Source organism: Haliotis cracherodii, unplaced genomic scaffold (assembly GCF_022045235.1).
Source record: "Haliotis cracherodii isolate W230 unplaced genomic scaffold, xgHalCrac1.p SCAF_13, whole genome shotgun sequence".
NCBI classification, from domain to species: Eukaryota; Metazoa; Mollusca; class Gastropoda; order Lepetellida; family Haliotidae; genus Haliotis; species Haliotis cracherodii.
Genome location: NW_027266268.1, coordinates 15828085 through 15846033, shown reverse-complemented (window position 1 = coordinate 15846033; position 17949 = coordinate 15828085). Strand labels below are relative to the sequence as shown.

At 40.0% G+C, this 17949-nt stretch overlaps 1 protein-coding gene across 1 annotated transcript in view; it reads left to right on the top strand.

The window, feature by feature from the left end:
- The window catches only part of LOC139459665 (FK506-binding protein 15-like), a 74585-nt gene that overhangs the window by 967 nt on the left and 55669 nt on the right, over positions 1 to 17949 (top strand). Inside the window, exons 2-11 of the mRNA XM_071241283.1 lie at positions 4518 to 4615; positions 8324 to 8390; positions 9375 to 9444; positions 10091 to 10165; positions 11128 to 11226; positions 11397 to 11549; positions 13058 to 13126; positions 14384 to 14527; positions 15333 to 15464; positions 16386 to 16505. Of these exons, the coding sequence (XP_071097384.1) occupies positions 4518 to 4615; positions 8324 to 8390; positions 9375 to 9444; positions 10091 to 10165; positions 11128 to 11226; positions 11397 to 11549; positions 13058 to 13126; positions 14384 to 14527; positions 15333 to 15464; positions 16386 to 16505 (1027 nt within the window). The remainder of the gene's footprint in view (positions 1 to 4517; positions 4616 to 8323; positions 8391 to 9374; positions 9445 to 10090; positions 10166 to 11127; positions 11227 to 11396; positions 11550 to 13057; positions 13127 to 14383; positions 14528 to 15332; positions 15465 to 16385; positions 16506 to 17949) is intronic.

Below are 17949 nucleotides of genomic sequence, written 5' to 3'. Positions count from 1 at the left end.
GGGCTAAGGATAGAGTTCAGGGTAACCTATCCTAACACCGGCAGTATAATATACCTAATAAACTGCATTCTTGTGCATAATATTAAAAAATAATATATGTATAATAGTTTCCATTTATAATCATTTTAGCCACTTGAATTATGAAAAAAACGCAATAAAAATATATTGAAAATAAAAGTGCTGTCATAAACTAGCGCTAGGTATAAAATGCCCTGCTGCAGACTATATTTTGTAAACAAATATTCCAAGGGTTAAGGATAGAGTTCGGGGTAACCTATCCTATCACAGGCTATATTTTGTAAACAAATATTCAAAACTCTCAACATCGCTGGGCGTATTCAATGACATTGCATTTTGAGATGAAAGATCACTGGGAGGAGCTTATGCATACTCGATGACCCTTGATGTCACAGGGCATTGCTTCACCCGTATGACTGGCAACAAAATACTACGAATTATGTCATAGGGTATTGTCATGTTTTTGAAAAGTTTGTTGTACTGTATTCTAAAGGTTGGCCGAATACTGTTTAACATTGTTTAATGCTTTCTGAATAATCTATAGTTGTGGCAGTTGTATGACCTGGATTATATGTTATTTAGGAGGAGATGTGGTGGGCAGGTGGTTCAAGTGTTTGCTGGTACAGTGTTCCCTCGCTACTGGGCTCTTCAATATAGCCCTAACTTGGTTATAGTGCACGGTAAAGCACAGCTCCAAACATTACTAACATAAACTCAAGTTTTCCCCCGTCTCATAAAACATTATCAGCTGATCACCGCTATCATGTAACACCGGAAATACCAGTCAACTAATCGGAACTGATTTATATTCAAAATTTCATTCAATAATTATAATTATGTTTACAATAATTTCGGCAAAATCGTATACAAAGTTATCGGTAGATTGCACAACTCACCGTTATTTACAGCAACCACGATCAGAATACCGCTATTGACGCCTTGAAATGAGCTTTAGTTGCAAGAGAATGGATACACATATCATAAATGCTGTACCATGACTCGCTAATAGTCAAATTTGAGGCAGTTTGACTATTAAATGCCAACATAATGTTTTCGTAGTCGAAACACATGTAGCGCGTGAATTCCCTACGGTGACTGGTCAAATTGTTCCATACATAAAAAAATATCCTGCATGCCACCTGTACGAAAGTGCTATGCTTATGATTCTTATAATTTTAAGTATATATAAAATATAGTGGAAGCTCCAACTAAAATAACACGATATTGGAATATATTATTCCTGATAAAAAAAATAATTTCAGATATAATTTCTTCTGACCATTGCATCAAAATTCTTTGAAGTTGTATCATTGGGTACGTTTTAACTGAATCACTGGTAGATTGGGAGGAAACGTGTGCACAGTTGATTGCTATTTCCAGCTTAGTTTACGAGAAAATACACATGGTAATCTTAATCTCTCTGCATATAAAACAATATCTTTGAGAGCAGGAAATACATTTTAAAGGGTAAATCATCATGTCTGGTGATGTTTTGTATCAAATTTCATACTTTATTGACCAAGTTTGTTATACCTGTTTATTCACCTGAATTTGGTGAAGGGATACAATGTGGTTTTTTTAAATGCATATTAATACTCGATAATCATATTTTGACACTGTGAATCATGAACAACTTCTATTCTAATCTTTTTTTAAACTCTCAAACGTGCAACGTAGATCGTGTTAAGAAGGCAGAGCATGTATACTGTTTTGTTGGTCATCTGCCACCTATGATTCGACCTTCGTTAAACCGCTGGTCATCTATAACGGTCCTCAATTATTTGGACCCCGAACGTAGCGTTGTAGCGAGGAATCACTGTAATGCCAAAGTCAAGCTGGTTTAATTCCCCACATGGAATGTTAGATTACAATGTGTATCTTGTTGAGGCTGCAGGGTAGAATTTGTCTCAAGTAACCACTGCTTGTCAATGGAGGCAAACAGGAGGTTAGGTCAATCAGGTAATTAGACTCGGTTGATTAGTAATGAATGTCATCATAAATATAGACACAATTTATGGATAACAACTTCTTTAATTACTGTAAAGGTGATGTTTCGGTACCCGAAACCTGAGATCAAACACCTCCGTCAATTCTTCACTCACCTCGACAATTTTCAACCCAATCTCGTCGACAAAGATGAGTGAAAACTTGGCGGAGGTGTTCGATCTCGGATTTGGGGTCAGCAGAAGATAGGTTGATGGCTCAGATAGTGAGGGTAGGGATGATGCCAGTCTTTGTTTTGGGCCATATCAGCAACTGCCCCAATCACAAGATCAACTGGGAAAATGTCCAAATCCTCTTCAACAACCTCCATGACTTCACTGAAATTAAACAGAAGCAGTCCACATTCGTCGCCACAAGCCATCAGTTAACAGAGATCAAGGCTCTTTCATCCCAATCTCTTTAAAATCAGACCTCAGTTCTCGCTACCGCTGAACAAAGATCTGAGGACATCCCATTTCGGGTCACGTCACAACGACCTTTCATCCGACCAATCAGAGCATCGCTTACCAGATTATAAAAGTGACAGTCGGAATGTGATTTCTGATCATGCAGCCTCGAAAACTTTAACTCCGAACGATAGTTACGGGTTTAACGACTGTATCCATACAATCTAGACCATCTATTAGCCATTCCAGAATGTTCTTTTGTTCAGGTTTCAAATTTGTAATCGAGAATTTGTCAAAATATGTTTCGAAGCGTAGTCGCCAATTTGAAATTAGTGCCGTAAATCACGAGAAAGCAGCTTCTTATTGGTCATTCCATTGGTCCGTCAAAGTTGGCGCAAGGTCGGTCTGACATGACCTGTAATGGGATGTCCTCAGATCTTTGTTTAGTGGTACCGAGAACTAAGATCTGATTTTAATGAGATTGCTTTCATCCCGTCCACCTACTTATGAACTCATTAAGCAATAATCACCATACCTGTTTATACTAATCCTGTTTAATTAGCTTCCTGTCTATGGGCTTCCACCTCATGTCTTGTCTGTCCATCGTGTTGTGACAGTATTATCCTTCTGTTGTCATTACTTAACCTACTCATGTCAATGCCCGTCATGTATGCAGTTGTTGGTACTGATAAATCCTCTACTGTTAATCCTCCACCTACTATATATATTCTGTACCATGTTTATTCAGTCTTGCTTGACAACGGTATAAGGATCTGAAATGTGGCCTTTACAGTAATTAAGGAAGTCGTTATCCATAAGCGAATGTGAAAACATGTAACAGATAGAAAGAAGAGCCCAAAACGCAACCGAAGTCAGAACTACTGCACGGGAATTAAAAAAATGACTGTGTTTATGACAAATGACTTAACAAAAAGGTAGTCGCCAGTAACTACTACTGCTGTCGGGATCAAGTATCCCGAAGACTAAACAGAAAAGGAGAAAACATTGCCACGGCAACAGAGATACATGTATATAAAAAACAACATATTTTTATTGAATTTGTTAACACAATGCCCTTTATAAAGTGGTCAAATGTAACAAAAGTTATAGATCACATACTTTGTGTACCCCTCTGACAAGTGTAAATTAGCCCGACTCCTATGTCCGAAAGCTATGAACACTGACATTTAAAAAGTGGTCAAATGTAACAAATGTTATAGATCACATACTTTGTGTACCCCTCTGACAAGTGTAAATTGGCCCGACTCCTATGGCCGAAGTCTATGAACACAATGACATTTAAAAAGTGGTCAAATGTAACAAATGTTATATTTGGGATAACACTTTCTTAGTAAAGTACAGATTCTCTAACTTTTGGGGATTGAGTCCCGTCCGGGGAGGTACCTAATCGCCGGCACACAAAGTCAGCAATCTAACCCACTCAGCCACTGAGACTTCCACAAAAAATGAAAGTCCGACACCTGGTAATCTAGATCATGTACTTTGTGTACCCCTCTGAGTATGAAAGTGTTATCCCAAATATGTTATTAAAAAATGTTAAGGGAAATGTCAAATAGGAATTTTCTCACATAGAGCATTTGTTCCTTGCTTAAAATTCCATGATGCTTTCTCTCCCCATCCTCCCCCCCCCCAAAAGACATAAAACCAACCAAAACAACAACAAAATAACCATTTCTTAATATAGACCCATCACAATATCCCTCTTTTAGACAGTTGACAGTTTCTCAAGGTAGAACATGTGTGTGAAAGTTTCAGCATGACCGAGGGGCCGTCGGGTAGCCTAGTGGTTAAAGTGTTCGCTCGTCATGCTGAAGACCCGGGTTCGATTCCCGGCATGGGTACAATGTGTGAAGCCCATTTCTGGTGTCCCCTGCCGTGATATCACTCACTCACTCCAGCATGACTGAAATAAATTTCAGTGTGATAGGAACCCAAAACTGGACGTGATACGCGCCTCCAAAGGAACAAATGTTGGTTGTAAATGTTTCGCCAGAACTTATATATGCTTGGAACCAAATCTTGTTCGCAACATTTCTATCGAAACAAGAAAATGGCCACATTGAATTCTGTTTATTACACTATTTGCAGCTCAAAACTGGCGAACTTGTTTGGTATGGACAAGGCGAGCAACAAGGGAGGGAATGAATCTCTGACATACACAGCCCCCAAACAACCAAAGAAGAAAGGTTTGGACTGTTTCTGCTTGATGCTCATAATGATTATTATGTGTGGGCATTGTCCTTGATATTTGATAATGAACATGATCACTGATGATAAATAATCATGATGATCATGATAATGCAACTGGGACAAAACTTAAATTTGCACAATATGCACATTTTAAATATTTCTCTTTTAATTAAACGTTTCTGACTTTTTATTGATCTTTTTACCTTTTGCCCAGTATTTTGTCAAGATTTAAAATTATTCCTATGACATACCGTATTCAACGTAATAAGCGCCCGGGGGGGCACGGGTGGCCCAGTCGTCTAAGGCGCCGCGATTCGCTGTGCAGAGTTGCGTCCCTTGGGCACGCCCGAAACCTATGATTGTGTGTTCAAATCCCTGTTCGCCCCGATTATGTTTCTAGGTTTGTCAGCACCATACCCGTGCTCGTGGGTTTCACTGAAGTGGTAAACGTCTGAGACCTGCATCACTTCGGGCTTTCCTCCCACATTAAGCTTACACGCCGTGATATATCTGGAATAATGTTAAAAGCGGCGTAAAACCCAACTCACTCACTCACTCACTAATAAGCGCCCAGGGCGCTCTCAAAATTAGAAATAGGTGGCTCTTATTAAAATATTATTTTGGTGGAAAAAAAACAGTTGAAAGATAAATTTCGTGTTCATGTACGACAGATATATTTTTCCAGAATTTAATTGCCTATAATTAAGGTTGCATATAACACACAAGTGCGTATCATACGTGAATAAATAAAGCTTATGAACATTGATCAATCGGAAGGGGTGCTAATTGGGATTGTTCACTAGCCAATATATTCGTAAATATCGCCAAGGGCGCTTATTAGAGCGGGGCGCTTATTACGTCGAATATGGTATTAACAGTGATATTTTACCATCTTATAACAGTGTTTGAAATCTAAAGTGAAAGTCAAGGTGAACTTGTTATAGTTCTCATCAATGTAAACATTGTGGGGAATACCATGGCCACATACCTCACAGACCCCATCCTTTATCATCCGCATTTTATATCTCCATTCCATTAGGATATACACTCCCTGAATCCATTCGTCACCAAAGCTTCGTCGGGGAAGTGATGTCACGATTTCTATTTGCCACATCGCTAACCTAGCACAGAATTTCTATCACTGATAAGTTTGAAATAAACAACAAATCAAGGTTACTCTTCTATACGAGAGTTTGGGTACATCTAACACGAGGCAAGAACTTGTGATGTCGATTATTACTTACCTTCTTGATAGTTCCTGTAACCATTATCATTTAATTTGATTTAACTTGTTTAAGTAGCGACCATTTTGCTGGCAAAATGCAACATAAATCTATGATTGGCGACCTAAATTTATCTCCTGCTCGCCACTTCGCTACCTGAAAGTAAACATAACTGGTAACAATATCTGTTAACGGCAAGGCGTTTTATATTTTTCGGATTACAGACCTGCTGAAAATGTAAAAACATAAATAATCAGATTTCCATTTTTTTTTCCCCACCGATAGCCGCATAGTCAGTTATTTTATTTGTAAACCTCACCTTTTAATAAAAAATATGAATTTACCAGTAAAGAGATACATAATCAACCTTTGTTGATCTCGAAGCCGAACATGAATAGCCTCCCTTGACAATTGTCTGTGTTGTAAGTGGTAGAATTTTTATTGTTACAAGGGGCTTTATCGTCACAAATGGCGTCCTTTTGAGTACAGAATATGTTCATAAAGTATGCCAGAGGCATTCTGCATTAAAAAAATCTGGCTCTTTCTTTCTTCTTTTTTTTGCCTCCTCCAACCCTACTTTGGGTTGAAAAATCCGTAATCCTAAAAATAAAAAAAAACTGGCCTAAGATATCTGTCGACTCCTTAAAAAGTTTGGCTCCTAAAATATTCATATTAGGAGCTGCTTGGCTCCCTAACAAAAAACTTCAAACTGGACTCAATACAATGCTTTGTGGCAAAAGGATCCAGGGTATTGATCGGAATGAGTGTCAGATATGTTGGATCATCGAGGATGCATGAAATCCTTCTTTTCAAGCACTGTTTCCTAGCAAATAACCTCTTAATTTTTGAAACCCACTCTATATTAATTCATCATAAGAGCAGGAATAGAAATTTGCAAATTTTGTTTTAATTTTACATTGCAAGTTCAAGTAGGTTCGCTCTTTGTTTCAGGCTATAGTGATATTATTAGTCCTGCTGTAAAACTTATGACAATACTTCACTGGCTTGTACACACTACTATATGTCTTCCGTCCGTGAAGATCCAGGACAGCATTAGTCTTCAGCAACCCATGCTTGTCATAAGAGGCGACTATGCTCGTCGTGAGAGCTGACTAACAGGATCTGGATCATGCTTGGTGGCTTTGTTGATGCTTGTCCATCCCAGTGGCATAGGTCAGTGCTCACCTCACTGGATTGCTTGGTCCCGAAATGATTATTTACAGACCGCCATCATTAGATGGAATATTGCTGAGTGCGACATTAAACAACAAACAAACAAAACAAAACAAATATATCTGTTCACTTTGCTGGGTATTGGTGAAGCTCATGTTGAATCAGCAAATGAAATGATCCCTTGTATAACTCATGGAAGTCAAAGCAGCCCTACTCCATACATGAACGGGTGGTGGGGTAGCCTTGTGGTTAAAGCGTTCGCTCTTCATGCCGAAGGCTGGGTTCGATTCTCCACATGGGTATAATGTGTGAAGCCCATTTTTGGTGTCCCCCGCTGCGATATTGCTGGAAAATTGCTAAAAGCGGCGTAAAACCATACTCACTCACTCACCATGCATGAACATTTTTGCGAAACACGACCACCGATGTTCTGTGGAGCCTGTGGCATCAAGGCCATGGCCGATGTTGCATGAGAAACATTGCCATTGATGCAATTGTAGCATGGCGTGGAGTCATCACACATATGACATCCTTAACTTGTCAGCTTGCTGACGGCGTTCACCTCTTTGGCCATGAATACACAATGCCATTTAGAAAGTGGTAAAATGTAACTAATGTTATATTCGGGATAACACTTTCTTAGTAAAGTAGTGATTCTAGTACATTTGGGGGTTGAGTCCCGTCCGGTGGTCTTTGGCCATGTGGACAAGGCGTCCGACCTCGAATCAGAAGGTCTGTGGTTCAATCCCATCACGGGACTTGGAAATTTTATGGCCGCTACATTGGGGCCCAACGTGGGTCTGAGCACGTTCATATTAAATTTGAGCAAAATAAGTCTCAGTGCCCTACTATGCCATATGGGACGTGCCTTCTGTTGATGGAGGAGTATGTAGCTGGGTGTGGAGTCATCCAACAGATGACATCCTTACCTTGTTAGCTTGCTGACGGGGTTAACCTCTTTGGTCATGTGGACAAGGCGTCCAACCTCGGATCAGAAGGTCCGTGGTTCGATTCCCATCACGGGACTCAGTAATTTTATGGCCGCTACACAATGTTATAAGAGAAATCCCTCTCACTGGAAGCAAGCTATGGTATAATTCATCAGTTAAATTAGCACTGCATTGCAGAGTATCTGATTTATTAAGAGATGATGGAGGACAGTAGTGTGCACAGTCCCATGAAGTGTTGATGATGGCTAGCAAACAGTGGAGGCTAAATTTCTATCCCTGCCTCTTTGAGCTAGTCAATTTGTTTGTGTCTTTCGTAATCAGCTGCTACTTCTGCAAATGGATTATTTTTTGTCTTCAGAAGCCAGCCCCGATGGAGGTGCTGCCCCGGCCATCCTCAGTGCTACAGTAGTTCACGCCTATAAGTAGTCAGTAACATTTCAGATTTACGTCTAGCGTTTACTACACACTGTGTTCTCCCAAAACCTCGCATTTGTTCAGTAGCTGTCATACCTAATATGTAAAAGGAATATTTTTTTTATTTTAATTAATTTTAAACTTTCCATTAACATGAATAAGATTCACCTTCCTGTATGTTTCTGCACAGCTGCCAAATCCAGGCTTGTACACTCCATGTGATTTATCTTTGGTGTACCAGGATCCGCTGATTGTTGGTTTGAATTTTCCATGATTATGAATTTGGCTTGCCACCAAAGTTCTCTCACATTAAAATGATACATATCACAATACGTTTATATTTATACCAGTATATTGCGTTTTTCAAAATCATGCCTATTTTCTTTGTTGGCCAAGTTTGAATAAGTGACAATTCGATATGAAATTCTGAAATTCATCAGCAATATTTTGTGATACGTATCGCAATACGTGGATTATTATTGCGATAAATTGCAATACGAAAGTCAGACCAATGACCATCACCATTATCACAATAATCTTTATTTAGGCTAAAAAAAACAATAGTCTTGGTTCTCAGTCACCACCCGCATCATCATAAAGTCTGCCGCATGTCTCATTATTATGTCCATTTTAAAAAAAAAATAAAACATCCTTATACTTAAAAACAATGCAATCCAAAATAACACACAGTTACTTCCCTTTAAATGCACACTGCTTTACTGTGCATCTCGTGCTATTGTGGCAGTAAGAGTTGCATGCTTATTATATATTATGACTGTTATTTGGTTACATACAAGTCTGAAAAAGCAAAAACAAAAACAACCACCCGCTCACCCAATAGTTTCAAAAGTCATTTCCTGAGAGCCAATTCTCTTAATTTTTTAAGCCTTTAAGGCTTTATTTAATTTAAGCCTTATTTACCAGTAATTGTAATTTTAAGGGTTTTTTGTTAATAATTATATTTCTGTTATGTTGGAGCTGTTGTGTACTTGCAGTTTAGAGAACCAGTATGCCAGTCAGGGGAAACTAGGCGTGGCTGTCCTTGGCAACCATGCAGCCAAAGATGTAAGTCTTTATCTGTACTCAAAGGTGAAAGAAACTTTGATCGTATGAAATTATAGAGAACTTGAGGAAGACTCAAGATGCTGTATGATTTTCTCTATTTCTTGGGGGCGGTCGGATGGCCCAGTGGTTAAAGCGTTTTCTCGTCACGCCTAAGACCCCGGTTCGATTCCCGACATGGGTACAATGTGTGAAGCCCATTCCTGGTGTCCCAAGCCGTGATATTGCTGGAATATTGCTAAAAGTGGCGTAAAATCATACTCACTCACTCAGTCATGATTTGTAAGTCTCCTAGCAGTGTGGACAACCACTTGAGAAGACAGACCAGGGCCCCCTTAAATAAAACGATCTTAGCGCTAAGACTATTGTTAGTCTATGTTAAGGGAGCCTATGTCACAACAATATTTTTAGGAAGATCAGATTCCAGGACTTACCATGCTTATCATTTCACTGTATATTTGTACCAAAAACAGTGGTATTTATAGAATGCAACCATGGTAATTAAATGAGTCCATTAGAATCGTTTTCTGTTGATTTTGATTTCCAGCTGAGCTTAATTTACCGAACAGAAGTTTGCTTGACTCAGGCTTCTGTCTAGTCACTGACTGCTAACTCAATTTGGTTGACATTCTTAAATTCACGTTTTCAGTACCGGATCCTGCTCTATGTGAGCAAGCAACAGCAGGTCACCAATGCCAAGATCAGCTCAGCATTTACATTCAGAGTAAGTTATCATCATGTAGATCATGTTGTTCAAGGAAACTGCTTCGTTTGCACTTTGCTGTGCAGGGTTGCTTTCCTTTGGTGTGCCAGGATCCAATGGTCATGGCTATTAATCTTAGATTCAGCCTGATTATGATCCTTGGTGTGTCATCACCGGGATTGGGGGTTTGGCAAAGAGGTAAGTGTGTTTAATAACCTCTGTATCATTTCAAATCACATTGTGCTCACTCATGCAGATATTAGCATACTACATACTGTATTCCATGGCCAACATGCTCGTCACACTGAAGACGGAGGTTCGATTCCCGACATGGGTACAATGTGTAAAGACCATTTCTGGTGTCCCTCGTTGTGATATTGCTGGAATATTGCTAAAAGCGGCGTTAAACAATACTCACCTCCAATGGCCAACAAATTCTGCAACAAGATTTTGATTCTGCACATGTCTCTGCAAACTTTTAAGTTAAGTTTTAGCTTTGCACTTGTTTGATTTGTGACAGGCATTTTTAACATATCACTGCTTATCCACGGCTAGAAAAACTTACTGAAAATGAATCTGGAGATCAGTAAACATACATGCGTGAACTTTCGGTAAGCAATAATGCAAAAGTAAACTTCCCTTCAAAACAAAATTAATATCTGTTGACATGTTTAAAACCAGCTTTTGACTCACATGTTAAACTTCTGCAGTGTATTTGACGAATTCTGTGGCAGATAAATGCAAAAATCTGCTCGAGTTCTGCACAAAATGCTATTTTCTGCAAGATACGTATGTTTCTGCACCAAGCTGGCATTTCTGCAAAATATTCTGCAATCACAGAAATACAGCAGGGACTGCTACAAGGTATTCAACCAATATACTATGATGATATATGCTAAAAAATTAAGAAACTCACTCACTCATTCACTCACTCACTCACTCGCTCGCTGCAAAACTTGCTACAAATGTGCTGTTTTTCACAGGTTCAAGCCAACAATTATGCAAGTTTTTATGATGAAGGACGCCAGAGTTGGTCACTTATGTTTGACAAGGAAGAGACAATCATCAAGTTTGCAAAAGACGTAAGTAGGACGTGATAATCTTTGCTGGATATTGTCCCATTTATGTGCCAATTGACATGATTCAGGAAATTTTAAATTATACTCGTAGGATACTTACTCTTTAAGATCAGTTAGCAATTAAAATGTTACTTACTTTTCATTCTTGTCGTCTACCCTTATGTCCCCTGCAGGTGGCGCTGTGCAAAGCCAACAGCACTGGTGGGTCCCTAGACAGCGTGGTGATCCAGGACCTGACTCTGGGAGACGGGGGCCCGCTGGAACCTGATGATTCAGCAGAAATCAAATACACCGGCTGGCTGATGACAAACAATACATATGGACAGGTGAGCTGTCTGCAACTTACATAGTCGTCTGGAACCCATGCCGGGAGAGCAGAAGATCACCTGGCCACGCCATATCAAAAGATGGTTAAAAGATGGTTAAAAGATGGTACTTGTTGTTAATCTGCCTACCACTTGGCATTAAGGGGCTAAAACAAGGATTGGTTGGCTCGGAGTCAGTATACTGTGTCTGAGTGGTATATCTATGTTAAACTGTGGCATGGTATCTCGATGTGTTAGCACTATTAAACTGGCATAAGGCTGGACTAGTACAAGCAGCCATGCATGTCACTATATATGTGCAATAATCTTGAATGCATGTTAAGCCCCATTCCTTGAAGCCTGAGTCTTTCAAGATTCCTTGTGGTCATAGCATGGTTAACTTTGCTCATAAGAAGGGGTGTTTTAGGAGTAGACTCTTCTGAAAATAATGCTGAACCAAGTGGGGACTACATTTTGCTGGTTGTGGGAGGCTAATGGATCTGGTTGTCAGAATTAGTGACTTGGTTGATTGTGTATCATCACACCCTGAAGGCATGGGACCGCCTCCGTGTCTAGTGGTAGAGCGTCCGCCCGGAGAGCGGAAGGTCCAGGGTTCGATCCCCGACAACGTCATACCAAAAGACGTTAAAAGATGGTACTTGTTGTTACTCTGTCTGGCGCTCGGCATTAAGGGTCTAAAACAAGGACTGGTCGGCTCGAAGTCAGTATACTGTGTCTGAGTGGGGTATTCATGTTAAACTGCGGCATGGTATCTCAGTGAGCTAGCACTATAAATCAGCAACAGTCGGGACTAGTACAAGCAGCCACACAAACACACACACACGTACATGCACGTCGCTATATAAGTGCAATAATCTTGGACGTGACGTTAAACCCCATTTCACCTCACCTTACCTGAAGGCATGGGACTTTGCTCATTGCCTAATACCACCTAGATTGATACTTTTTGTTGTTTTTTTTGTTTAACGTCGCACTCAGCAATATTCCAGCTATATGACGGCGGTCTGTAAATAATCGAGTCTGCACCAGACAATCCAGTGATTAATATCATGAGCATCGATCCACGCAATTGGGATCGATGACATGCATCAACCAAGTCAGCGAGTCTGACCACCCGATCTTTGATAATTCACCATTGTTAACAAGCTGCCTTGATATTAGTGACTGTGGCGTGAAACAACAGATAAAGAAACAAATGATTTTGTTTGTTTTTTGTTTAACGCCACACTCAGCAATATTCCAGCTTTATGACAACCGAATCCATTTAGTCACCTTTTATGACAAGAATATGTTGCGGGGGACCGATGCTAACCCAGAATCATAAAGGGGCTGCTGTTATTCTAACTAAAATATTGCGGAAATTATAATCACCAGTATTACCATATTGTAACTTTTTGAGTTTGTTCGGGTTGAAAACAGAAAGACAGAAGAACATTTAGAACAGAGTGAGGATTCTTAGATTTCTCAGCATGAGTTTAAGGTAACTATTTTCTATAATTCCTTTGTAGGTTTTTGATAGCAATGCCACTTCAGACAAAATGTTCCGGTTCAAACTTGGGAAAGGAAAAGTTATTAAGGTAAGTACACAACATCCCCACATACAATTGGAGGGCTCATCTGATTAAGTCATTATCTTTTATTTGTTGGGTCACAGATCCTCCGACACTCTTTTCAAAAATACAAAATGTTCAATTACACGTTTTTTCGTCTGCACATTACACACAAAAACGGTTTTGTGATTTTGAAAAAATCATCAAACAATACCAGTGTCATGCTGAGTTTGACATATTTTAGTTTACTGATCAGCGACAGTGGATGTTTTGCACAGTACATCCAATAGACCCAAGCTCATCGCTGCCAGCGGTCGGGTAGCCTAGTGGTTAGACCGAAGACCTGGGTTTGATTCCCGACATGGGTACAATGTGTGAAGCACATTTCTGGTGTCTCCCGCCATGATATTGCTGGAATATTGCTAAAAGCGGTGTAAAACAATACTCACTCGCTCATTGCTGCCACCACTATTGAGGCGGTCATTACAAGAGCCTCATAATCTCAAACCCACAGTATAATGATATGTATATATGTGTGTGTATGATGGAATGTCTTTATAGTGGGATGCGAAAAGGTTTATGACTGACTTTGTATTTCCCAGATAAATTTTAGCTTGTTGGTTTCATCAGTTGCAGACTGCTTTTTAACAATCAGCATCACTTGTTTGTAAATATTCCGGTCAATCGGTTCCTATTTCAACTCCATGCAGGGTTGTAAAGCACCAGCACAGTGGGGAGCTGTGATTGGCGGCAGCTGTGGTATACAGATACCCACAAATGGGTCTATCGCTATCGAGGAACTGACACAGATTTTAACCAAATTAGCTCCCTTTGTTTTATGAGAAAAACAGAAACATGTTGCAGACAATGATGAACTGCTGTTTCATCTGTGATACTGGTACAAATCAAGATGATGTGATCTATGGGTATTGGTTTTCTGACCAGCAACATCATACTTGTTTTTGGCATTTTTCTTCCACAGACTTTGAAAATCTATGATCCCAAAACAATCTATGATCCAGCTCATGAAAATGGAGGGCCATAGACTAGTAGTATAAAATCATTGGCGGATTCAGAGAGGGGGTGCACACACCTTTTTCAGAGACTTTACATGTTTACTGCACTCTCGGCCAAGTCAATTTGTGACTTCCGTAGTATGTGCACACCCTTTTTCAAAGTCGTGGATTTGCCTCTGAGAATAATGACTAAGTGGTTGACTTATTTATAGGAGGATGCTGAGAGGATGGCCACTAATTCTGATGAATATTTTTCGTGTTGTGACAGGGCTGGGAGACGGGCATCCTCGGGATGAAGAAAGGAGGACGGAGGTTGTTGGTTGTCCCTCCCAGCTTCGGCTATGGGAGTCAGGGGATGCCAAACAGGATCCCTGCTAACTCCACACTCATCTTTGATGTGGAGGTCATTCGGGTAAGTTGAGATGTGATTTCTGCTTTTGTGTTGTGTACAGTTATCTCCCTTCTTTCAATCATGGGACAAAATAACAACTTACAAGATTGTCAGTGAGGCTGGTCTTTGGGTAGTAATACGACAGATAGTATCTATTCATTGATATCTTGATAATGCTGTTAAAGTCATGTGGACAAGGTGTCACAATGTCGACATTGAGTCTCTGGTTTGAATCCCTGTTCAGGACTTGAGAAATGTTGTGGACATAAAACCCCAGTTGTTTTGAGGTTAATTCAAATAAAGACTTGCTGAGTCAGTGGTAAAATATAAAATGAAATTGTTTTCCTTTTTACATGTATTATGGAAACATACATTGTATAATAATATAATGCGGGGGGATATTGTCATTATTTGATCTGTCTGTCATTCTGTCCGTTTATATTTCGTTTCCGGAGCATAATTTGAAAACTGTCAAAGATTTCTCGTCCAAACTTGGTACATGTATTTACCAGGGGCTGAAGTGGTGCCTCTTGCTTTTGTGGGGGATTTGTCATCTTCTGATGACTCTTGTTTCAAAAGTGTTGTTATTATCATGATTATGACAATTTAACAACAGCAAAAACAAGTTTTGAATTATGCATCACAGATGCCAACCATCATGAATTTACTCATCCACAATTTACAGAATCAGTGAAATGTGGAATATAATTTACATAATAATGTGTTAATATTTTTTACGTCAGCTGATATTTCTTATTGCATTAATTTTAAGGGAATATTTCTGTGTATGACCATGTTTTAGTTTGTAACTTGTATTTGCGCGCAGGTGAAACTACAGAAGGGTGACTCCCCCAACCAGTCCCCCGCCCCCACTCCCGTGATGGAGCAGAAGGCTGTGGATGAGGATGGGGACACAGTCAAGGGAAGAACAAGGTCTATCTCCGAACAGATGGCAAACGTAAGTCTTACCCTGTTCCATCCAGTTGACAGTTTCATGTGTGGAGTTTACCTCAAGTTTGTTACTCATTTATAGAAAAAGGCAAGTGGCTGAATGACAGGTTATCTGTCCTGAGAAAATAAATGGCGAGGGACCTACAGTGTTCCTTAACTGGGGAGAGGGATAATCTCTGATTCTGAGGTTATTCCCTATAATTGTCCCCCGCCGCGCGAAAGCGCGAAGCGGGGAATATAGTATTCACGACCGTCTGTACGTACGTCTGTACGTCCGTACGTCCAACCTGTTTGTTGCCGTGATATCTCAGGAACTAAACACTGGATTGTCTTCATATTTGGAACTGTGATGTATATACAGACTCCGCAGACACCAGTCGGTTTTGGTGACCTTGACCCAATTTTCAAGGTCACAGCAGGCAAATCTACTTTTGGAGTTGGAAAACGGTGTTGCCGCGATATCTCAAGAACTAAACACTGGATTGTCTTCATATTTGGTACTATGGTGTATATACAGGAGGGGGACATTTCGTCACTTGACAAATACTTGTTTTTAGGAAGATATAGAGCGAGTGAGTGAGTGAGTATTGTTTTACTCCGCATATAGCAATATTCCAGCAATATTACGGCAAGGCCACCAGAAATGGGCTTCACACATTGTACCCATGTTGGGAATCGAACCCGGGTCTTCAGCACTTTAACCACCCTACTGACCCAAGGAAGATAATGAAGATATGACGTATGAAATGAACAGATATTATCTGAGTTTCCGTGGCAGTATTTACAATTGTAGTGGGAGGGGGGAGGGGGGTGGGGGGGGGATCAAGACCTGTGATTTTCAGATTTATTTGTCACAAAAATGTATATATAAAGCTCAATGCAAATATTAATTTTAAATCATTAGAAGAGATTCCTTGTTTTGCGACAGTCCCCCAAGTCTGACAAGGCCAAGCTAATATCCCGGATGGCCAAGATGGGAAAGCCGATGTTGCCGCTAGCTGGTGCTGTCGCCGCCCAGGTTGATGAAGAGGGAGAGGAAGAGCAGCCAGTGAGTACAGCCATCTTCCTCAGTGTTTTATGATAAGGTTCTACCACAACACGCATCTTCCTCAGTGTTTTACGATATGGTTCTACCACAACACACGCATCTTCCTCAGTGTTTTACGATAAGGTTCTACCACAACACACGCATCTTCCTCAGTGTTTTACGATATGGTTCTACCACAACACATGCATCTTCCTCAGTGTTTTACGATAAGGTTCTACCACAACACACGCATCTTCCTCAGTGTTTTACCATATGGTTCTACCACAACACACATATCTTCCTCAGTGTTTTACGATATGGTTCTACCACAACACAAGCATCTTCCTCAGTGTTGTATGATATGGTTCTACCACAACACATGCATCTTCCTCAGTGTTTTACGATAAGGTTCTACCACAACACACGCATCTTCCTCAGTGTTTTACGATATGGTTCTACCACAACACACGCATCTTCCTCAGTGTTTTACGATATGGTTCTACCACAACACATGCATCTTCCTCAGTGTTTTATGATAAGGTTCTACCACAACACACGCATCTTCCTCAGTGTTGTATGATATGGTTCTACCACAACACACATATCTTCCTCAGTGTTTTACGATATGGTTCTACCACAACACACGCATCTTCCTCAGTGTTTTATGATATGGTTCTACCACAACACACGCATCTTCCTCAGTGTTTTACCATATGGTTCTACCACAACACACGCATCTTCCTCAGTGTTTTACGATATGGTTCTACCACAACACAAGCATCTTCCTCAGTGTTTTATGATATGGTTCTACCACAACACATGCATCTTCCTCAGTGTTTTACGATATGGTTCTACCACAACACACGCATCTTCCTCAGTGTTTTATGATATGGTTCTACCACAACACACGCATCTTCCTCAGTGTTTTATGATATGGTTCTACCACAACACACGCATCTTCCTCAGTGTTTTACGATATGGTTCTACCACAACACACGCATCTTCCTCAGTGTTGTATGATATGGTTCTACCACAACACACGCATCTTCCTCAGTGTTTTACCATATGGTTCTACCACAACACACGCTAATATGGTATAATGTCACAGTTTCTCATAGTGTTGTTCCCAATAATTGATTTAAAGGAATATTGATTGAAGGATTGTTCGATAGGCATTACTTATGAGTTGACGGATGACAAAGTAGACACAATTTATGGATAACAACTTCTTTATATACTGTACAGGCAACGCTTCAGTATAGATCCTTATACCGTTAAACGCTACTTTGATTGTAGGAATTGATCATGAAATCGATCATTGACAAGTTCTCATTTAAAATTAGTTCTTTTGAATTTTTAAAATGAGTTTGTAGGGGTGGGTGGGGGAATAACGCTTTTAGTTATAATACAATGCACCAAGAGTCGTATACGGTTAAAAGACGTGTTGCTGTTTCAGTGTCTGTTA